Consider the following 25,008-nt stretch of genomic DNA (forward strand, 5'->3'; position numbering starts at 1 on the left):
GTTGGAAGAACCTGTCCTGTTCAACCAGAAAATACCATTCAAATTAATAGCAGCTATTTTTGTGAATAAATAAGGGCATAGTAGTTTCCTCATTTTTTATATTCCATAATTTGTTTTAACTGTAGAGGAGTGATATGTGACTGGCACACTGACACTTCTTAAATGACTGAATGAACAATTTGCACCAGTGCTGATGCATATCAAAAAATACTCATTGCTTTAATAATAAACACTGCATTTTGAAATGTATAGAGAATCTCAGCTATAGGGAAGTACGCAGATATATAAACTCTCTGAGGTGACAACTTACTTGGTGTTGAAACAGTCGGGTGGTCTTTCTGATAATCTTCTTTTCTTTTTTCAAGTTCCTTCTGAAACTGTTCATATTCTTTCTGAAATGCATCCCTTTCAGAATCTGAGATTTGCTTTTTGTCAGACTAGAAAGACAAACACATATAACTAAATTGTTAGTCATACAAAAACATTTTTCAGTTATAATAAATGTTACAATACCCTTAACAAGGAATCAAATGTTGCCAAAATTGATATAATTGTTTTACATCTTTTTTTCCACGTACTTTTTCCCCCTTTACCAGAAAGCCAATGAGCCTTCTCCCATCAGTTCAAGACCATTCCTTCTGTAGGAGTAGGAGTAGAGAATATTCCATTCAGATTCCTTAAAGAAAAAGCTCTCCTGATTGCCCACCATCTGGGCAAGCTTTGAAGGTTTTGCTTACACCATCATTTTACATATGGTAGCATTTTTGTATGGTTGGCACTAACCCCTCCCCATGAGTGTTGATATTGGCACCTATGTCATTGTAGTGGCTACCAATGTCCCTCTAACAGCTTGCACACCTCTCATTGCACAGCCATCATGGAATACCACCACTAGATTGAGAAGCCATCCCCATAACTGCCCCTTCACTGTCTTCTACCTGCTGACAACATCAGGGATCACTTTCAGAACTGGCAGCATAATACAGGCCATGACCTTACCTCCTCGCCCCAGCACAAGAATGCCCATTTTCCCCTTCTGTACTGTCAAGCATGCAAGCTGCTAATCAAACCCAGATTACCTTGGTCATAACTGGGGTTTTATCTGTTTCACCAGGAAATTTTTACTTTTGTGTCTTTCTCAATCAGTTGCTGATTGACCAGCTCTGTTTCATCTCTCTGCTTGATATTCTTAGTTTTCAATGTATGGAGATACCCATACCCATAAAAATCCAGTTCCTTCTGTATTAACTCTTTCTTTTCCTGACAGAGTATCATGTGAAAAAAATAAACTTTCCTCTTCTGCACATATACCTTTAAATCCATATGACTGGTATTATCTAAAATACATTACTTTCCTCAGCTCCTCTTCATCCCTTAAGAACTAGTTATCCAACCCAAGCTTCTCTCCTAGCAACAAAGCCAAAAATAATGAGAGGACAAATGCCCAAAACTAGAGACAAATTTTACAGATTATAAATTAGAAAGTTATTAGAATAAAATTTGTTGTGTTACTATGTATTTTCTGGAGGATATGAAGGCTGAAGGTCAAATAGCTATCATAATTTAGTGAATTCAATCATCAATGATTTACCAGAAAACCACACATTTTACGACAAACATGCCAAAAGTTTGAGGCAAAAATCTGGACATTCTGTGAAAGTCTGGACAATTGAGAGGTATGAACCTCATTTTAAGTGCTCTTACACTCGTAACATACTGTATGTAAGCTGTCATTCTACCTTTTCTTTCTTTAAATAAAACCTCTTGCTTTGTTCCTATCATTTTTCTCCAAACACCTATGCTAACCCACTTATCTTCATCTCTTCACACTTCCCTTTCCTTTCCTTTTCCATTTGTTTTACAAATGATGCTTAATATAATGTGACAAACCTTTGCAATAAACAAGAAAGCTGTACTTTTTCTTTTTCTTTGTCTGTTTCCCAGGCACTTTTCTTAGGTTGTTTATGTATTTCTTTCTTTAACTTATTTACCGTGTTTTTTTCTCTCCCTCTCTCTCTTCAGAAGTTTCTGTAAACAAAAGCTTCCTTTATTATCATTAATAAATATTCCACTTTTTTTGCTTAGTTTTACTTTCCATGAGCTGTGCTTTTCTTTCAATACAGTTACACTAACCATCCCCCCACCATTTAAGTTGAAAATTCTAGCAGTTTTTCACAATTTAGAATTTGTCATTTTTTTCTTATACAATGTACCAAATTGTTAAGGACTTTTATTTTTCTTGACAAATCTCTTTACATAATGAACATTTTTATTATGGCCACAGTTACCCCTTGAATGACATGTGGCTCTGCAGCAAAAAAATCTTTTGGTCCAGTCACCTCCTTGACCAATAAGTCTCCCTCCCATTTAATTCAACTGGTCTAGTCACCCCACTCCACCACCATTTTTTCCCACTTACAGTTGAGTGTAAGTGGTGAGAGTGGTACAATCATCCTCGATGGGGATTTGGAGTTCTCATTTTAAGACCTAACCGTACTCACTACACATGTCCACCACATCCCCAAGAGATAACATATAATGGGTATGCATTCTGCTTTCACAAGATGTGTCTCAACAATGGCCCTGTCCCATTGATGGGGATTTTACCCAGAGCCCACACCTGGGCATCCATTCCCCAACTATCCACTAAGAGAGAGAGGTGAAGAGGTTCTGCCTCAAAAGTTCCTATCTCTCCAGTTTCTGCATTACCTCAGCCGTTAATTGAACTTGGGTCATCTAGGTCACAATGAGAGCTGTCTGTATCCCTGTATACCTAATATATGTATATATACATATATATATATATATATATATATATATATATATATATATATATATATATATATATAAACAACTAGAAATGGCAAGGCTGAAATTATTACTACTAAATTGCAAATCAATAAAAAGAAATGCATATGTATTATCTGTGTCTACATCCCCACAGGTAAAAACATATAAATTCTTGAGGACATTCTAAACTGGGTGTCAAATAGTTACTCCCAAGAAACCATTGTTCTTGGGGATTTTAACATAGACTGGTACACCTGCTCCTCAGAACCCCCTACTCAACATATTAACCTTTATGGTTTCACACAAGTCATTACCTCCCCTACCAGGATAACTAAACCTAATGATAAAGAAACTATCCTAGACTGGATCCTTATCAACGGTCAACCCGACATGTATAAAGCTGGAACCCTTCCTGACAGCATAAGTGATCACCTTCACACCTATATTATCAGGCAAAAGGCTGGAATCCCTAAACAGCCAATAATCAGGAATAAGAAAAACTTCAACCTTACTAATTTCAAAACTGACCTCAAACTTTGCAACTGGTTTTCCCTCAGGCATCTGCCACTTGAGGAGGCTGTAAAATACTTTAACAGCAAATTCTTATCCATCCTAAACACCCATGCTTCAGAATGTTCTATTAGAATGAAAACTAAACCTACCCAATGGCTTACAGCAGAAACTAGGCAAAAAATCTTACTTAGGAACAAAGCATGGGCCACCTGGCGAGTCACTAAAACCCTAACAGACCATCTTACTTATAGACAATTAAGGAATGATACTAAAAAATCTGTTATGTCCGATAAAAAAAAATCACTATTGCCACCTACAACAGAAACACCAAAATAAACCACGACAATTGTGGGCAGGTCTAAATAAGCTTCTCTACCCAGGACAATCCTCCACCCCTATCCCCACAAATTTAAAAACTAAAATCCCTGCAAAAGTCGCCAATTCCTTTAATAACTTCTTTACTGAAACCATCCAACAACTAGCTAATGAATTATCCTCCAGTGGACCTAATCCAACTGCCACTACACCCAGTGCCCAAAACATCTTTAAACTTCAACCAGTCTCAACCTCATTTATTCAAAAACTAATTAGTAAACTAAAACCAACCACCCTAGCCACAGACCTCCTCCCTGCAGAGTACCTACAAAAAGCAGCTGATGTGGTAGCCTATCTGATATCCATTATATCGGAAGCTACCATTCCCACTATCTGGAAGATTTCCCACGTTATTCTGCTCCATAAAGGAGGCAGTTCCACTGAACTCTCAAATTACAGGCCCATAGCTATCCTGTCTCCACTAGCCAAAATCATGGAAAAATGTATCCATGTACAACTCCTGACCCATCTACTAGCAAACAATCTCCTGACAAACTCTCATCATGGCTTTATACCAAACCATAGTACCACAACTGCCCTACTCTCTTTTACAAATGTCATAAACCAAAACCATAACAGTGATAAACTTTCCTCAACCATCTTCCTAGACCTTTCCAAGGCTTTCAACATGGTAAACCACCAACTGCTCTTGCAAACCTTAGAATCAAATTCCCTACATACCCAAACCACACAGTGGTTTAAATCATATCTGAATGGTAGACAGCAGGCAGTCCTTTGGAAAAATAACTTATCTACCCTTCTACCTATCACTCTCGTAGTTCCCCAAGGATCCGTCTTAGGACCCCTCCTATTCTCCTTATTCATTAATGTCTTGCACAAGGTTGTACCACAAGCTACCTGTATTCAGTATGCTGATGACTCAACCCTAATATGTTCTGCTGCATCCCTTGAAGAGCTATTGGCCTTAAGAATCTTATTCAATACCTCAAAAAATGCTGGCTATGTCCTTGCTCCACCCCAGACTAATTTCTCCCTCCTTCCTCGGTGAACCCTTAGAGGTCTCCCTGGCCCTTCTCATTAGGGTCTAGCCAAATAAATCTGAACAAACCGACTGAAGAAGTAAGGACTAGTTCCTCTCCTTGTATGTAAACTGCAAGAATTGATATATAAAAGAATAAGGAATTGTTTAGTGCTTGTACTGAAACCTTCAACAAATGCATTAGTTTGTTCAAAATATCATACCATTATCAAGATACATTTTTGTCTCCTCAGCATACACTTTCAGTTTGTAATTCACTGCTTATTATTTTGATAACATTAGCAACAAGAGAGAACACATATCAAAGTCCATTCATTCATAGTTTTCATCTTTCTGAAAATCTGTTCAGTGTCTTTTTACTTAAGACTTAGATTAACAATTCCTACTTCAAAAAGTCGTCAAAGTTTGTATTCCATTTGTTATTTAGTAGCACACAGATATGCAAAAGTTTAAAACGGCATGCTGTTCTTTCAGAAGCAGTCTGCTCAAAATGATTCCATCTGATATTTCACAGGCACCTCTCTTAGATCAGTCTAACAACATAATTTCTCTGAAGCTAAGTATCTTGCATTAGCTGTTAAATGTCACTGACTTTTGTCTGCTAATTTTATTCTGTCTTTCTTAAAATGTGCGATTTTGTAGCAAAAAAGGAGATGACTGAAGTCAGTAAAAATAGCCAATGATTATATTTAGGGATACAAATGTGCGTGTTCTAACAGCATTCCAGATCCATAATACCTTTAAAAAGTTTACTCCATTTGAGAACTTTTTCATTATTACTTTTGACTTTGTCCCTAATTATTGAGTGAAAAGGATGAGAATCATGATGTTTTGCTCCACAGAAATCTGTATGTTTTTTACAAAAGATTTCTTAGTCTCTTTACTGTTGTTCAAATCCAGAATCTACTTCCCATACATTTAATGGAGCCCAACTTTTTCATTGAAACAATGGGCGGCCATCATGCCTACAAACTACTTCTCCCTACAGCTGTTCACAACACCCTGGCCCTCCTCCTCATGATCTGCTTCTGCTCTGTTACACAGCACAGTGCTCGGTTGTGCATTACCAGTTTAGAAATCTTCTACTTCCACCTTCAGAGATATTTCTGGCAATACACTTACTCCAGTCATTGCATTTGCTTGCATGTCCTCCAAGCTCTGAGGTACCATATCATTTCACAACAACTGAGCTTTTACTTTTTAATTCTTTCTCATTTAATGTCATAACATAAGATGTATCCATAACCTTTTCTTCTATAGCTTCTGTCCTTGCCACCCTTCCCAACTTATGACTTTCCTCAAACACCACACTGATATTTTGTCTCATGGTGTCAAACAGACTCCTCCCTTAGAAAGAGTCAGGGAATTCTCCTAATGTCCTGTCCAAATTTCTCTAATGTGTAAAATGATTACCTCAGGAATACCCTGGAAACAGGCTATATCCTAGTAGGACCAATATAATCAAGTAAAGTAGGTGTGTGTGTGTGTGTGTGTGTGTGTGTGTGTGTGTGTGTGTGTGTGTGTGCGTGTGTGTGTGTGTGTGTGTGTGTGTGTGTGTGTGTGTGTGTGTGTGTGTGTGTGTGTGTGTGTGTGTGTGTGTGTGTGTGTGTGTGTCCTAGCCAACACTAGTTCTTATCTTGTACACAGTGGCTCTCTGCATGAGCACCAAGTTTCACCGCAATCTTTAATTGCATAAAGTGGGCACTAGATAATGACTGAATGAATGAGTGAACATATTTCACTGCACATCCTAATTATCAACGCCAATTCACAAAACAGGTGACTAGTCAAGCACAAGAAGGACTGAAAACACAAGTAGCAGAGATACGATCCCATACAACAGTAACAAGATACTTGCAGGGCAGTAAGCCCCCCTGAACCTCATGTAGGAGGATTCACACACCTTATTTAAATATACTAACCCCAAAATCATGTAGCTGTGGGGAGAGGAGAAACAGCCATTTAAAGATGAACAGAGCAGCTGCATGAACTGCAGCCCCCAGTCTCGTTAGCTGTACGGGAACATCAGTCTGGGGAACTGGCAACAGATAACTAATGGGTTGTATTAATGAACATACATTTTTATTTGAAGCTTCTGACAGTTTTTCTTGTGGAAGTATTTTTCTTTCCTCTAATTTTTCTCATAATCTTTTTGCATGTCTTCTGTCTGGAAGTTCCGAGCTTGTTGTAGGAGATTCTCTCTACTCACAATATGTTGCTAAACTCTGGAATAGTATCATCACACAAATAAAACTCTCTGACAAACTCAATAGGTTTTAAACCACTGCTTAAACAACATCTTAACCAATCCTGTTCCTGCACATGCTCATCACAAGGTTAAGACTTATATAAAGTGCTCCATCATTTATTTATTTATTTATTTGTCTTTGTGTACCGGGAAAGTCTGACTGGGTAATGCCCATTTGCAGCAGAGGCCGAGGGAGAAAATCTCTGTTTGCTTACACTGCATTATACTAAGTTCCAGTTAAATACAGAGTAGTTACATTTCTATTTACATTTATACATTCTAAGATTTTAAAGAAGTGGAAGTCACTAAAGAGAAAGCCCATGTGCAACTTAGTGGATTGTACAGGCAGCAGTTAAGTATATACATTTTTTGTCATTTCAGTGACAGGTTGAGAGCATTCTGTTTAAAGAGAGTATTTGGAAAGTATTGTACAGTAAACACAAAGTCTTAACCTTGTGATGAGCATGTGCAGGACCAGGATCGTTTAAGATGCTGTTTAAGCAGTGGTTTAAAACCTATTGAGTTTGTCAGATAGTTTTATTTGTGTGATGATACTATTCCAGAGTTTATCAACATATTGCGAGTAGAGTGAATCTCCTGCAACAAGCTCGGAACTTCCAGACAGAAGACATGCAAAAAGATTAAGAGAGAAATTAGAGGAAAGAAAAATACTTCCACAAGAAAAACTGTCAGAAGCTTCAAATAAAAATGTATGCTCATTAATACAAAAGATTTATGAAAAACATTATATACACCAAGAAACCATGGTCCATTTGTAAAATGAAGTGACTGAGGAAGTGTGAAAATATAAATAAACTCTAGAGACTTGAAAGGTATGAAAAATAAATATCAACATGGGAAAGAAAGAGAGATCTGATATGGTGCAATATTTACACAAAGGAGAAAACCAAATTAATCAACACAAAAAGGGGAACCCCAGAGATATTCGACGAGAAATACAAGCAAAGCCAGATTTGGAAAATTTAACAATAAAAAAATAAGATCACAAAAAGGGTATGTAGAAAAGATTAATAAAGTAGAAGTTAGAAAAATAGAAGTTGAAGTTAATGGAATACCTGCAAAGTAAAGGATTTAGTGTAGAAAGTCTAACACAGGTCATATCACAAATAGCATGATAGAATAACAAGTCCCCAAAATAAGGAGAATCAGGAGGAGCAGAAGACATCTGAAGATGAAATATGGACATGGGAAAGAAAAAGAGACTTAAAATGGTGCAATATTTATGCAAAGGAGAAAGCAAAACTAATCAATACAAAAAGAGCAGCACCAAAGATATTTGAAGAGAAATACAGGCAAAAGCATCCAGACATGGAAAGTTTTACAATACAAAAAATTAGAAAACAAAGAGGAAAAGTGGAAAAGAGGATTAATAATGGAGGAGTTAAAGAAACAGATACTGACGTTATGGATTACCTGAAAAATGAAGGATTTAGTGTAGAAAATTTAACTCTGATAACATTACAGTAGGGCAAAACAATGGAGCCCCAAATTAAGGAAAAAACAGTGAAGCGGAAAACATCTGATCAGTTGCCACATGAAGATACTTTGGAGCTTTCCACATGAAACCAGTACAAACATTCAGTTGCTCAGCAAGGGAAAGAACAGGAAACTGCGGCAACTCTGATGCAGTTAATGTTGTGGAGTGATAGGCCAGTGAATTCCCATACGAAACAGCAACAGATGACACAGAATGAAACTGAAGAGAATGTGGCACAGGAAGATGCCCCCGAAACTTTCTACAGACTGCCCGCAGGAAATGGAGAACACAATGATCTAAGAGAAGAGATGTTTGATTTAATAGAGATGGACAGACTATTAAGATCAATGAAAGAAATAGACTACAGAATGTCAATAAAACCCAAAAAGTTATAAGTTTGATAAAGAAATGAACACAGTAATTAGGGCTGTCTATAGGGAATCATAATTATGACAGAACTAAATAGGATATATTACTGTGCAGCTAAATTAATAACAGATAAAGTCTTACCACAAAAACACAGGGTAGTAAGGGAAAGGAAGGGGAGAAATCAAATGCCATCATGGAAATATCAAATAGAGAAAAATATAGAGCAATTACGACAGGATGTGTCACTGTCAGAACAGTATAGAAGAGGGAACAGATCAACAAAAATACTCAGAAAGATAGATGTGTTAATAGTAATGCACAGTATCAGAACAGATCAGGATCTTTTGTGCACTATCAGAAATGATAGACAAAAAATTTTAGCACAGGCAGAACCAACTTTGAAGATATGCAGAGAAATATAAAGAAAAAGTACAAAATAACCAATTTATTGATGACCCCAACAATATTTATAGAGAATTGGTAAACAAGGCAAAAGGAATTGCAACACCACCAAAAAAAGAAGCAATATATACATTTTAGAGAAATATCTATGAAAATCCTGTGGAGCATAACAAAGATGATAAATGGACAGAAGAAGTAAAAAAAAAGAATAAGAAGTTCAAATGTACAGGACATGAAACGGAATGAAGTAACGTCCAGAGACATAAAAATAAAGTTAAGAAAAGCCCCTAATTGGAAAACCCCAGGCCCAGATGCAGTACCTAACTTCTGGCTAAGAGTATCAACATCTTTACATGAAGATTTAACCATGAGTAAAAACTATTTATAAGCGCACCCAAAACAGACACCAGCCTGGTTAACAACAGGAAAAACAATACTGCTACTTAACAGCGAACTTTCAAGGTATCCTAAAAACTATAAACCAATAATTTGCATTCTGATGATGTATAAACTATACACTGGAATTGATGCCGACAGAGTTTATAGTCATTTAAAAGTAAACTCAATCATGGCAATAGAACAAAAGGGTAATAAAAGAAAATCATATGGAATAAAGGGTAATTTATTATTAATTAAAGTCGTAATGGAGAAATCTCATAGTGAGATTGATTTTCTGGATATCAAATTGATTGTAGATGAACAAAATAAATTGACTACTACATTATACAGAAAAGATTGTAGAAGGAATACCATGCTCCATCATAGTAGCATGTACCCTGGACACATATTTAGGAATGTGGTTAAGGGACAGGGTATGCGTATTTCCCGTCTTGATAACAAGGATGATTTGTTTCATAGAGACATAGAAAAACTGAAGGAAGAATTCTTGTCTAGGGGGCATAATAGACGTGAGGTTGATATAGGACTGAATGAGGGTTTTTTAGAGAGAAGGAACAGAGCCCGCCTTTTTTATTCTAACAACTATCATCTTCAAAGGGATGCTAGCTCTGATATAGAAGGACCTGTATGCACTAATAGAGATGTGTTTCTCCCTTTATACTATACCAGTGATGTTAACAGTGTTCTGCATATAGTAAGAGACAATTGGTCTATTCTGCACCTAGATGATGGTTTGAAAGAGGTGGTGGGAGATAGACCCCATTTTGTCTTTAAGAACAGGAAAAATCTCAAACGATAGTTATGTTATAAGAATAGATCTATAGTAGTTGGAGACAATGGAGATAGGCAGGTTGGAACGACTATGTGTATGGGTTGTGATTTTTGCAGTAGTATAGATGTTTCATGTGGTTTTGTCCATCCAGCCACTAAGATCAGATATGACTTTAGAGTACAAGCCAATTGTAGAAATAAGGATTTGATTTATTTTGCAGGAAGTGCAGCTGTTTCTATATAGGGAAGACAAATAGATCCCTTATGGAGAGTATTAGGGAACATCTATATAGTATTAACAGACAAGACTTACACAATGCACTAGTGAAACATTGTTTTGAACATGATGCGGAACATGTCTTTGGATTTAGGGTGGTAGAACTGGTGAGACGCAGTGTAAGAGGGGGTGATCTTAAGAATTACACAGAAACACATGAGCTTTGGTGGATTATTCGATTGCAAGCTGGAAAGTTTCCAGGTATTAATGGAAGAATTTCCATTAAACCTGTTTTACAAGGATTGGGTCTTTTTAAATAAACAATGAATGAAGTTTTACCCTCTTTGTTTTAAGTTTGAATGTTGTTGTTGTTGTTGTGTCTTTCAGCTTTTTCCTTTTAGGGGTCGCCACAGTGGAACTCCGGTCCGCTAATGATTGGCAGTAGATTTTTACGTACCGAGTTGCCAGCTCTGACGCACAACCTTTCAATGAAGGTACGCCCATTCGTGCATGTCTCCACACAGAAGACGCTTTAGCTGAGAATCGAACAGGGCAATGTCTTACTGTGAGGCGACAACGCTACCGCAGCACCTTTTAAGTTTGAATGTAATTGCATAATTGTTTGCTGCTGCTCATTGGTTGTATGTTGATTATTGTACTGGCTTTTTTATTTAAATAGTGTATGGTGCACCGGTTTATGTTGTGATCTGATGAAGCACGTATTTCTGTGTGAAAGCGCTTATCTACTTCATTAAATTTGTTCTGTTTTATGCCTCTGGCTGTGGAGTGGTGTATTTTCTTTTATCTTGCATAATGGAGAACTGTAAAAAGGAGAAGAATCTAAGTATGGCATGTTTAGACTACAAAAAAAACATTTGACAGTATTTCACATTTATGGATAAAAGAGTATTTAAAAATGTAGAGGACATGCCCTACACTGATCGATTACATTACAGTTACCATGAAACAGTGCAAACTACTCTGCAGTTAGGCCATGATAAAAGGCAAATTATTATTTCCAGGGATAAAAATTCAAGGGGGGATATTCCAGGGTGACTCAGATTTGGTCATGGGTACAATATGGCTCCCAGAAAAACAACGAAGTGTAAAGATTTCTCATATTCTTTATGTAGATGATTTAAAACTGTATAGGTGATCAGACGAGGAACCAAACGCACAAATGCAAGTGGTTAAACCTTTTTCAGATGATATAAGAATGTCATTTGGTCTTGATAAATGTGCAAAAGCAACCTTTAAAGCAGGAAAGCTGCAGCACCAAGAAAACATCAGTTTGGGAGAGGATTGTGACAGACAAGAACTTGAACAAGAGGGAGTGTATAAATATTTGGAAATTGATGAATGATCAACAATAAAACATGTACAAATGTGAATAAAACATAGTGAGGAATATTTTAGAAGATTTAAATTAATGCTGAAAATAGCGTTGACATCCAGGAACAAAGTCCAAGCTAAAAAACAATTTGCTCTTCCTGTCCTAACTTACAGTTTTGGAGTGATTGACTGGCCCCACAAGGAGTAGGATAGGTTGTTCAGGAAAACAAGAAGGATGCTTCATGCTCATCAAATGATTTATAAAAATCAGTGCATACCTAGTCTATATATTCCCCATTCTGAAGGAGGTAAAGGCCTCCTCGAAATTGATTACATGTATAGTTCTATATACATACCTGCTGACCTCACAAGACCTAAATATAGTGAAAGTTTTGAAACACAAGGAGAATAAGTCCAAGATGACTTCCCTGTTTAGTCTAGCAGAAGCATATCAGCGTCAAGCAGGAATGGAAATCAAACCAGAAGTAGATAAAAATCAGGCAACAACTGAATGTGCCAAAAACAAAAGCAAGAATATAAGGTGAAGAATCAGATGAGAAGACAAGAAATGTGGAAAATGCATAAATATAGTTGCAAGTATAGAAAACTCTTGGAACAACCTCATGTTCATCAGGATCGAATGCATGAATGGTTAAGGAGAGGTGAATTTAGACCAAAAGATGAAAGGTTAATATTGGTGGCCCAAGATAGTGGACTACATACACGCTGGTTTACAAAGTCCATTGAACATGTGGGAGAAACAGACAAATGTAGGTTTTGTAAAACAGAACTGAAAACAGTCTCACATCTTGTTGCTGGTTGTGATATACTAATGGCAGAAGGACTGTATACTGAAAGACATAATAATGTGGCAAGACTGTTGCACTGGCCATTGTGTAAACATTATAAAACTGAAGTAGCTGAAAACATTGGAAATATGAGCCACAAAGCATTATATAAAATAGGAAGAAGGATACAGAGACAGTTTCAATGGTAGTAGGAGCAATGGCACTTATAAAAAAGAATTTACAATCTTACTTGGACATGTTACTGATATATGTACGAATTGCAGAAGGGTTCATTACTGGGCACATTGAGGGTGCTGCAAAGAGCACTTCTGGCTAAGATCAAAGATTGAAACAACAGTAATTTCATGGACTTTAATCATATTTGACTTAGGAATGGGGTCCATTCCCGTCATGGTATTAGAAACCCAAAAGACTTGGGAAATTAAAAAAGGAGTCTAATTTCTGGTGTGTTGATTTAATGGTGTGCAGTATATGCTGGTCATATTTGAGAGTGACATCTATTATAAGACCTAGAAGTTTACTGTGAGTTACAGGTGCAGTGACAGTATTATTTGCTGACTATGGTAAAATATTGATTTTGACTTTGGCAACATTTTGTGATAAAAAGCATTAACTTAGTTTTCTTGGGGTTGAGTAGGAAGTTTGATTCTTTGAGCCAGGTTTCTACAGAGGAGAAAGATTTTTGGGTAATGTCTTGGAACTTATTTATTGTTGAGGCCAGACATATTAATGTTGAGTCATCTGCATACTGAACTAAAACTAGCATGATGAGTGGAGGGTGTGGAGGTCATTAATGATTATCTCATGCTCCAAAGCCTAGCTAACATTTCCCATATGACTGAAAACCCCTCACTAATAATCTCCATCAGAACTTGTTAGTTACAATGATCTTAGCAGATGCTGATAAAGTAAAATAATAATTTGGAAAATATTACCCAGTACTGAAAAACTCTATACAAATCCTTCCTGTTTGAACACTTTCACTCTCTCTCTCTCTCTCATTCACTGTCTCTCAGTTCTAATCAAATTTAAGGATGTCAGGGTACAGCAACTGAATGGCAGTCATGGATCCTCATCCTGAAGCAAAAAGCCAAAAACCTTGGGAATAAATGAGGATGAAGTAAATTATCAAATCTGATTATCTGATTTAAAAGCCCTACACATGGCATAATATAAAACAAAAAAATCAATGAGTTCTATGACGGCACTCATATTTTTAGACTTTGAAGTCACACCTCTCAAACAAGAAATGGGAAATCCTATTTAAACTCCTGAACTATTAAAACAGACAGCATTTTAAGCGTGAACAGGCAATCACAACAAACTTTTAACAGGTTGTCAGATCCATTTCTATTTTCTCCAAAGAACTGCCAACAAAAAGGGTTAAAAAAGTTTTAGAAGTTTTAGAACCTAGAAGACATATATATCTTTTACTATAACAACAGTCCCACAGTCCAAACTTTCAGAGGTGTACTTTCAATGGACTGTAAGAACAGTATATGATGTAATCAGCACAGATAGCTATCACCTCTTTTTTCAGGCCAAATTCCCTTGTCAAGTTTTAAAGTTTGCACCACTTTTTAGCTAACAGGAAAGCCCTTCTTTAGATGTCCTGCATTTGAGACACTCAAATCAGTTTATCCCTAAATGGCAAAAGTAAGTTTCATGACTTTTCTAGCTTGTGTGATAATTCTAATTTCTCCATTTTTATCAGAAAGCTAGCATCCCTCTAAGGAATCCTGGTAAAGCACAAATCAGAATTTTTAGATTATGCTCCCGATGCCACCCTGGTTGGCCACGAAATAGAAATAGCACAGACTAAAGAGATGAAGCCTCCTCCCATTCCAAGAAATGAGTTACCTTCAGGGGTTTCCCCCAAAAAAGTCAGCATCCCATATAATGTATATCTAACAGCAACCCCAAAAATGTCGCGAACATTTACCCTGAATTGAAAGAGCACTACTGTGCAAATACAATCAGCGTTACAATGCATTTGAAATTAGTTCTCGAGTAAATCTAGAATATATGTACTTTAGTTTTAGTTTTGTTCACCTTAAACTGAGGGGAACAATTCTCCTCACTTCATGTGATGATCCGCTATAGTGTTTTTGTCAGAGAAAATTAGGACTGCATCTGTACTTATCATATGCAGATCTGAACACTTCCCCCAAACTATTACACAAAGTAATAGTTTTCAAAATATTTCAGAGGGCAATAGGAGCACAAGTACACAACTTGTTTTATTAGAAGTTTCAGTATTCAGGAAAATTTGGTATAGTGTTACCCCTGGAATTATTTACATATTCATCAAAGCAACTTTAGTAATAATACTGTGACAAGCTGTTTATATCAGAACAGTTAAATAGGATTAGACTGGTATTACTTTTACTCTGCAGGTATTATATCGTATTTATTGCAGTTCTATCACTATTATATTTCTTTACCATAAAATAAGCCATTAGGGAAAACAAAAAATAGACAGACTTAAGTTGTGCCCCTTTGAATTATCCATTATCACTATTCAGGAAAAGCACCCCAATTTGGTAACTAGTTACAGATTAATTTGTTTGTTCATTCAGTCATTTGACAACATGCATAATTAATTTTAGGGTTACTAGGGAATCATATTCTATCCTGTACTCAGTGGACACGTGGCAGTAAAATAATCCTGCAAAAGATGTCAGCTCATCACAGGACATGCAGATATATTTATTTACACATGACGTGCATACCTACAAGTAATCCATAAGATCGCCAATTTGTCTACAGCATGTCCTTGAGATATGGAAGAGAACTGAAACAACCTCCACTCTATGCACAGAAGGCACACTACCCGAGAACCAAACTGGAGAACCAAATGCTGTAAAACACCAGTTTTGTGAATCGTTAGGGTACAAACATTTGCTTTTAGACTTAAGCACCACTCCTAGGTGGTGATAGTGGCAGGGGGGGGGAGGTAACAAAATAACCATCTCTTGCACAGATTAGCCCTGTACTTTAATTAGAATTAGTATGTTTCTGGCAGCAGGATCCTTCCATATACCATTTTCGCTGTAACTAATTCTCTCAATCAGCCACAGACCAAGAGGGCACTGGACCATTTCAATATTTCACAGTACTTTTTTCATAGGTTCATGGGCTGTTACTAGGCAGTTGACTAGTTAGATTGTTTTTAGTCTAGCCACTGCAATTTCCATTGTTTGCTACCATACATCTCATCTGTCCCTGATTTCACATAATGTCCCTGATTTTGCCTCATATTTTTGATCCATTGGTTTTAAAACATATGGTTCTCTGGCAAATCATTTGGGGTTTGCAATTACTGAATGATGACAGACATATGAGTTCCAAAATTCATATCCTTCAGAAAACACAGACTAATGCAAAACCTGTTATTCTAGCAACTTTCTGAGTAAATAAGAGCAATATTTCAAATCTGTCCTTGATTTTTTGGCTTTTGTCCCCTTATTATTTTTGGATTTGTCCCTGATTCATGTGTTAAGAGGCTTAGCGCTATCTTTGTGACCACTTTCCACAAAGAACTATGTGGCAAGACCTGGGGTGAAATTTATGATTGCTGATCCATTCACCCAGGTTGTGTCTAAAGATAGTTAAGGACCTACTCGGTTTAATATGAAGGGGAAGCCTGTTCTAGAGGGGATGAGTTATTTGGAGAAGTGTGCAGCCTGCCAGCATGTCCTGTTTATGTTTTACTGGATGTTTACATTATTCACAGCTCATCACTACCACCAGCTGCCACAGAAAGGTTTGGTGAAATATCAAGTCTAACTGGTTATGCTGATGAATAACCACAGCACAACATTAGCTGCAATAGTCCCATATGTAAAGCTATGGAATGTATTATCTCAGAGTCTATTAATTTGGACATTAATAATATATTAACCTTGAATCTTCATCAATTTGGCTTTGCCAAAGGCAGGTCTTGTCTCTTTAACCTCGATAATTCATTTGAAAAAGTCACGGAAGCAGTGTATAGCAGTTATGTAATACATACAGTATAACTAAACCTGGTCAAAACCTTTGACACTATTTCCCTTACAGGCATCATTAATAGACTTGTAAACTCTAAGTCTAAATCCATATGCTATAAGATAGATGACTAACTCCAGGAATACAGGATACTGTGCTGGAAACAAATTTGTTTTGACAAATAATATGTTGGCTTTTCTTTCGTAATAAATCTGTCTTCTTCTTGATCATAGCATGGAATCACATGATATATCATAATATATAAAAAAAGCCAAAAGCCAATTGAATTGAATGGCCACGGTGGCTGCAGCGCAAAAAAGAGGGCGGTTGCTTTGTTTGCTGATGATGTATTTAAAAAGAACATTTCCAGTATATATAGCTCATGATGTTCTGAAGACTTCTGTAAAAAGTTTTAAAACTGTTTAATGTTAATAAAATTCAAGAATATTTCAGTGTTTACACCTCTTTCACTTTTTTTGTGTTTTTTGTTTGTTTTGTTATTTGGATTATCATCTTTATAGATGACTAACTGGTTGTCTGACAGAACCCATGTAGTTAGAGTAGCAGGTGACACTTCTGAAAGCAGAAAAGTTACCAGTGGTGTACCACAGACCTCAGTTTTGGGCCATCTCCGACTTGGCATTTATTTCTCAGACATTCAAACTGACAACCCAGCATATGGATATCTGTTTGCAGATGACTGTAAATTGAATGTCCCTCACCGATTCACAACTGTTCCAGTGTGGGATAGAGTATGTTAACAACTAATGCAAGGGCAATGCCCTCAAATCAACTGTGAAAAGCATATACTAGCTAATTCTGGTAAACAAAATAGTTCCGCATCATACCATATAGGTGATGCAACCCTTCAATCTGCCACTTTTGTAAGGAATCTAGGTCTTTTTGTTGATAATTCCTTATTTTTTGACCATAATATCTCCACAGTGGTTCAGACAGCCTTCTGTTTGCCTCATCTAATTTCTAAAGGAATCTCCTCTAGATCCAAAGAAGTCTTACTTTACTCATTTATTATCAGATCAGTATTGAATACAATATCCTTCCTGGCATATATTTGTCAAAATATATCATTCAGCTTGAGAGAGCATTGAGATTCCTAATAAAAGAGATCAGTGGCCTCAAGGCCTTCACTTATCTGGACAGACTGGCAGTTGTCTCCCTATACTTTCTCTTACAGACATTTTCCACAGTTATCTGCATCTAATCTTTTGAACCATGAAAAACCTAACCCACCTTGACCTCCTATTCCTTCACAGAATAAATGGTTTATTCAAATCCCCTAGTAAAAAATGAAGACATGTTGGCATGATAAATTCTTATCCCACTGCATCTCTCACCTCTGCTGTGCACCATTCAGTGGGTACAAAACCTGACATGAGGCTATGATTGAACATGGTGCTTAGGTGGGGGGCCAGTTTGTTCTGAAGTTTGTGTAGAATGCAGCCTGAGATGTTGTCCAGTCCCATGGAAGCTGTGTTGTTGGCTTTGGAAAGTGCAGTTTTTACCTGCACAGTTGTGATTGCAGGGGCTCTGCATTCTTCCGGTATAGATATGGGCCCTTTAGGTGGTGGTGGGGGGGTAAAGTTAGCACTGAACCTATCAGCGAGGATGTTGGTGATATGAGTTGGTTCTGTAATTTTCATGCCATTGTGCTATAGCTCAGCGCAGACCTGGGTGTTGCCATTGAGATTCCTGCCATAGCTATAGAATGCTTTGTGGTTGTCCTTAGAATCAGAGGCAATCATGTTTTCATAGCTAGCTTTGGAGGATTTCATGAGGGATCTCAGTTTCTTAGTGAGGCTGACCAGGGAGCTCCTCCAGTCAAGGGATTTCACTCTCTTCTGCAACAATTTCTTCCTTCTGTTGTAGAGTTTGTTTATAGTGGAGGACCACCAGATTGGCTTCCTTTTTTTGGAGGATAATGTCTTAGTTCTGTTAGGGATAACACAATCCATGCACTCGTGTAAGTGCTTATAGAGTGCATTTGTATAGGATTCTGCAGTCATAGCTGCAGTGCCCATCTGCAATGATGTTGTGAAGTTTGCCACTTCTGTCTTAAGAAGCATGAAGTTAGCTTTGGAGAATTTTTTTACAGTGGTTTCCTTAATGGGGGGTGAAGTCGGGATGTGGATATCTATTGTGATTAGCTTATGGTTGGATCTGACCAATGAGGAGTTTATTTATTTATTTTATTTATTTAATATTTGTTGACTGGGAAAGTCCGACTAGGTTCCACAGAGCCTGTTTTCAGCGGAGGCCCGGGGAGAAATGCTCCAGATACATGTCTTTGGAATATGGGAGGAAACCGGAGTACGCGGAGGAAACCCACACGAACACAGGGAGAACATGCACCAAAGGTGGAGGTGTGTCCATATTCATTAAGGATATCCACACCTCCAGGCTAGTTGCCCAACATAATGAATCTGCAGGAGTTGACTTCAGGAATGGCACACTGGTCACTCACGTTGGTAATGACTAGGTCTAGGATATTGTTGCCCCTGGTGGGGGTGTGGATAAGTTGATCCAGGGCGTTGGAGCTTATGAATTCTAGAAAATGTTGCGCGAAGGAGTTGGTACATGAGTAGTTTTCCCAGTTAATGGAGGAGTAGTTGAAATCTCCCATTATTAGGGTTTTGATTGGACCCTAATATTTTCCAGTATATCAAGAAAAGAGGAGTGGGCATCCTGGGGCATGGTGGGGGATCTGTAGCAAGCTGCAATTTGCATTTCAGTTTTGCCCAGAGTTAGTTGCAGATTCATTATGTTGGGCAACTAGCCTGGAGGTGTGGATATCCTTAATGAATATGGACACACCTCCACCTTTGGTGTTCCTTTCCAGGTTAGATGGCCGAAAGGTATAGTATGAGTTATAGCCTGGTAATGCAGGGGTGCTCTCTGGAGCCTTGAACCAGGTTTCAGTCACAGCACAGATATCGATGTTCTCCACTTTGAGGAGTGCCTCGAGTGAGTGCATTTTGAAGTTTAGACTTCTAGCATTGAATAGCATTACCCTCAGTTTTTGTTTGTCTGTACCTGCTATGGTGGTGGGTTCGCCATTTGGACCTTGCCTAAAAAGGCACTATAGGGGCAGCAAGAGCCTTTGCCAGTATCCAGAATCCCAGGGGCGACAGGTGCAGGCCATCTCTGGCAAAGCATTGTGGCCTGTCGACCATGTCGTCCCAGACAGACAGATACTGGATCCCCTTAGAATGACACCAGAAGCTTAGCCAATTGTTGAAGTCAATCATTTTGTCCTTGTACTATGGTATCATTCTGGGTGAAGGTATGATGCGACTCATGGCTAGGGTCATACCTTCCTGGATTACAAGGTCGTAGAGCTCTTCCATGTCTCTTTTCATGTAGTCCAGGGAGGTACATCTCAGGTTGTTCACATCAACATGGACAATGACTGAGTCATATTTGTACTTGTTTTGGAGTGACCTGAGTGTGTGGGTTATGTGGTGGATCCTGGCACCCGACAGGCAGCTTACATTAATCTTCTCCTTGTGTAGTCTGGTGAGTGGAACATCACTGTGCCTGACTATAGAGTCACCTATGACTAATGTGTTGGGTACGTTGTTTTGCCTTATGGGCTGTGGTTGAGTGGCACACTAAGTCTGTGGGTTATGTGTCTTTTGGGTTGTGTTGAGGAGTGGAGGTTGCTTGAGTTTCTGCTTTGGAGGTCTCTGTTGCTTGGGCAGATTATTATTGAGAGCCTCCGCAAATGTTTTTGTGTATCTATGTGTGGGTTTTGGTGGTGTAGGTTTAGTGGGTCTATGTGATGAGTGTGGTGTGGTGCAAGTGTTTACCTTCTCCTCTTGACTGACAAGTTCAGTCTTGGGTTGAAAGAGCTTAGCTTCCAGTTTGGCTAGATAAATGCATCTCTCACAGATTGTAGTGTTGGGTAGTAGGAGGAGAGGGTTGTCAGTGTACATGAGGCAATTGCTACATTGCCCCAATATGCCCAGATTCATCAGGTCGACAGGAGAGAACACCAGGAGCTGTCCCTTGGACATGCCTGGGTAAGAGAACACCAGGAGCTGTCCCTTGGACATGCCTGGGTAAGAGAACACCGGGAGCTGTCCCTTGGACATGCCTGGGTAAGAGAACACCAGGAGCTGTCCCTTGGACATGCCTGGGTAAGAGAACACCAGGAGCTGTCCCTTGGACATGCCTGGGTAAGAGAACCCCAGGAGCTGTCCCTTGGACATGCCTGGGTAAGAGAACCCCAGGAGTTGTCCCTTGGACATGCCTGGGTAAGAGAACACCGGGAGCTGTCCCTTGGACATGCCTGGGTAAGAGAACACCGGGAGCTGTCCCTTGGACATGCCTGGGTAAGAGAACACTGGGAGCTGTCCCTTGGACATGCCTGGGTAAGAGAACACCAGGAGCTGTCCCTTGGACATGCCTGGGTAAGAGAACACCAGGAGCTGTCCCTTGGACATGCCTGGGTAAGAGAACACCGGGAGCTGTCCATTGGACATGCCTGGGTAAGAGAACACCGGGAGCTGTCCCTTGGACATGCCTGGGTAAGAGAACACCGGGAGCTGTCCCTTGGACATGCCTGGGTAAGAGAACACCAAGAGCTGTCCCTTGGACATGCCTGGGTAAGAGAACACCAGGAGCTGTCCCTTGGACATGCCTGGGTAAGAGAATCCCAGGAGCTGTCCCTTGGACATGCCTGGGTAAGAGAACACCGGGAGCTGTCCCTTGGACATGCCTGGGTAAGAGAACCCCAGGAGCTGTCCCTTGGACATGCCTGGGTAAGAGAACACCGGGAGCTGTCCCTTGGACATGCCTGGGTAAGAGAACCCCAGGAGCTGTCCCTTTGACATGCCTGGGTAAGAGAACACCAGGAGCTGTCCCTTGGACATGCCTGGGTAAGAGAACACTGGGAGCTGTCCCTTGGACATGCCTGGGTAAGAGAACACCAGGAGCTGTCCCTTGGACATGCCTGGGTAAGAGAACACCAGGAGCTGTTCCTTGGACATGCCTGGGTAAGAGAACACCGGGAGCTGTCCATTGGACATGCCTGGGTAAGAGAACACCGGGAGCTGTCCCTTGGACATGCCTGGGTAAGAGAACACCGGGAGCTGTCCCTTGGACATGCCTGGGTAAGAGAACACCAAGAGCTGTCCCTTGGACATGCCTGGGTAAGAGAACACCAGGAGCTGTCCCTTGGACATGCTTGGGTAAGAGAACACTGGGAGCTGTCCCTTGGACATGCCTGGGTAAGAGAACACCAGGAGCTGTCCCTTGGACATGCCTGGGTAAGAAAACACCAGGAGCTGTCCCTTGGACATGCCTGAGTAAGAGAATACCGGGAGCTGTCCCTTGGACATGCCTGGGTAAGAGAACCCCAGGAACTGTCCCTTGGACATGCCTGGGTAAGAGAACACCAGGAGCTGACCCTTGGACATGCCTGAGTAAGAGAACACCGGGAGCTGTCCCTTGGACATGCCTGGGTATCACTATTTTCCTCTAGACAAGTGAGAGAAGTAAGTACTGGAGCTGTTTTCCTAGGTAGTGAGGAAGGTTGAGTGCTGTAGTAATTTGTACTTTATTTACTGCTTACAACAGTTCTGAACCAGTGTTGAGCAAGAAAAGGCAGATTCAAGTGCTAAAATTAAGAATGTGACTAATTCTAAGGGAAAAACTGAGAGCAGAATTTATGGTGCTGGGAATAGTTTAACCCTAGCTAAATGGTGCTGGGCGATGCACAAACATGCACAAAGACGGGTTTTTAACTCAGAAAGTTGAAAGGGATAGAAATTAGCCCAAAATGGCCAATAAGGTTAATTTCAGAGCTTGAAACCACTCCTGTTGTGACAGATAGGTTGCTCTAATGCTTACCACTCTCACTGATAAGCAGAAAGACCTCCCAAAACATTTGCGTGGTTTTGCATGCCGGGCAGTGCCGGTTAGGTATGGTTAAACTATTCCCGGCTCCACGAAGTCTACTCTTCAATTTTTCCCTTGAAACTAGACACACTTTCAACTTAAGCACTCAAAGCATTAATTTCACAGTCCAGCACTTGCTCAAAACTCATAGCAAGCACTAATTAACTCTAGCACTAGACTCCACTATACTGTCCAGAAGAACAAGGCTCTCTATTCATCTCTACCAGTCAATCAGTAAAACAGCTCACTTTACCTATTCAGGCATGTCCAAAGGGCAGTTTCAGGTGTACTCTCTAGTTCAACTGGTGAATCTGGGCATTTTGAGGCAATGTTACAACTGCCTCATGTACACAGACAACCCTCTCCTCCTACCACCAAACACTAATATATGCAATGGATGCAATTATACAACCAGACTGGAGGCAAAGCTCTCTCAACCCAAGACTGGAGCTGACAGTCAAGAGGAGAAGGAAAATACTAGCAACACACCACCAGTCTTACATAGACCTACTAAACCAACACCGGCAAATAACACACATAAATACACGAAAACATACTTGGAGGCTCTAAATAAAAATCTGCAAAAGCAACAGACACCTCCAAAGCAGACACCCAAGCAACCTCCACACCCCATCACACACCATGAAACACATACTTTACATAATCACTGTGCTACGCAATCCAGCCCTTAAGGCAAAATAACATGCCCAACACACTAGTAATAGGTGACTCTACAGTCAGGCACACTAATGTCCCACTAACTAGGCTGGACAAGGAGAAGGTTACAGTTAGCTGCCTGTCAGGCGTCAAGATCCACCACATAAAACAAGCACTCAGGTCACTCCAGAACAAGTACAAATACGACTGTCATTGTCCATGTTGGTGTGAATGACCTGAGATGTACCTTCCTGGACTACATGAAAAGAGACATGGAAGAGCTCTCTGATCATGTAGCCCAGGCCGGTATGACCCTGACCCTGAGTAGCATCATGCCCTCACCAAGAATGATGCCCCAGTATAAAGAAAAAAATGATTAATTTCAAGAATTGGCTAAGTTTCTGGTGTCATTCAAAGGGGATCAAGTATCTGTCTGCCTGGGATGACATGCTCGACAAGCCATGTTGCTTCACAAGAGATGGCTTGCACCTGTCACCCTTAGGCTTTTGAATACTGGCCAATACTTTTGCCACCCCCATAGTGCCTTTTTTAGGCAAGGCTCAAAAGACAAACCCACCACCGTAAATAGCACAAGTAACCAAAAACTGAGGGTAATGCTACTCAACGCCAGAAGTCTAAACCTCAAAATGTGTGCACTCAAGGCACTCCTCAGTATAGAGAACATTGATATCTGTGCAGTAACAGAAACCTGGTTTAAGGCTCCAGAGAGCACCCCAGCACTACCAGGCTATAACTCATACCATACTTTTCGGCCACAGAACCCAGACCGAAACACAAAAGGTGGGGGTGTATCCATATTAATCAAGGATACCCACACCTCCAGGTTAGTGGCGCAGCACAATGCCTGAGAGATCATCCATGTGCAACTAACAATGGACAAAACTGCAATTCAAATTGTAGCTTGCTACAGATCACCCACCATGACCCAGGACTGCCATTCCGCATTTCTGGAGACATTGGAAAATATGAAGGTCCTACCAAATGCCCTAATATTGGGTGATTTCAATTACCCAAACATTAACTGGGAGAACTACTCAAGTACTAACTCCCTTGCTCAATGCTTCCTAGAATTTATAAACTCGAACACCCTGGATCAACTGGTCAACACCCCCAACAGAGGTGACAACATATTGGACCTGGTCATCACCAACATGGGCGACCGGTGTTCCACACTGGAGGTCAACCCCTCACTGGTTAGATCAGACCATAGTCTAATCACTCTGGATATCCACATTCTGCCCCACCCCCAATCAAGGAAACCACCATGAAAACTTTTCAAAAGCAAACTTCATGTTACTTAAGAGCAAGGTGGAAAGGTTCACAGCCCCCATGGTAAAGGACAATGCTGTCCAAGTTGCTGAATCCCTTATAAAGGCACTCTATGAGCATCTGCAAAAATGCATGGATCATGGTATTCCAAGCAAAACCAAGACTCACTCCTCCAAAAAAAGGAAACCAGTCTGGTGGACCCCTGCCATAAAAAAGCTATACAACAGAAGGAGGAAACTAGTACAGAAAAGAGTAAAATCCCAAGAAGGAAAGACATCCCTGATAAGTATCAGCAAGAAACTATGATCCCTCATAAAATCATCCAAGGCTAGCTTTAAAAGAAAAATTGCCAAGGACTCCAAACATAACCACAAAGCTTTCTTTAGCTTTGTCAAGAACCTAAGTGGAAACTCTCAGATCTAATCTGAG

At 39.6% G+C, this 25,008-nt stretch overlaps 1 protein-coding gene across 1 annotated transcript in view; it reads right to left on the minus strand.

Annotated features, from left to right (window-relative positions):
* LMAN1L (lectin, mannose binding 1 like) overlaps window positions 1–25,008 on the minus strand; it is a 652,875-nt gene that overhangs the window by 302,509 nt on the left and 325,358 nt on the right. The window contains exon 8 of the mRNA XM_044077189.1: window positions 311–437. Coding sequence (XP_043933124.1) covers window positions 311–437 — 127 coding nt within the window. The remainder of the gene's footprint in view (window positions 1–310; window positions 438–25,008) is intronic.

The sequence above is a fragment of the Protopterus annectens genome, chromosome 7.part0 (genome assembly GCF_019279795.1).
Source record: "Protopterus annectens isolate FY-2018-M chromosome 7.part0, PAN1.0, whole genome shotgun sequence".
Classification (NCBI taxonomy): domain Eukaryota; kingdom Metazoa; phylum Chordata; order Ceratodontiformes; family Protopteridae; genus Protopterus; species Protopterus annectens.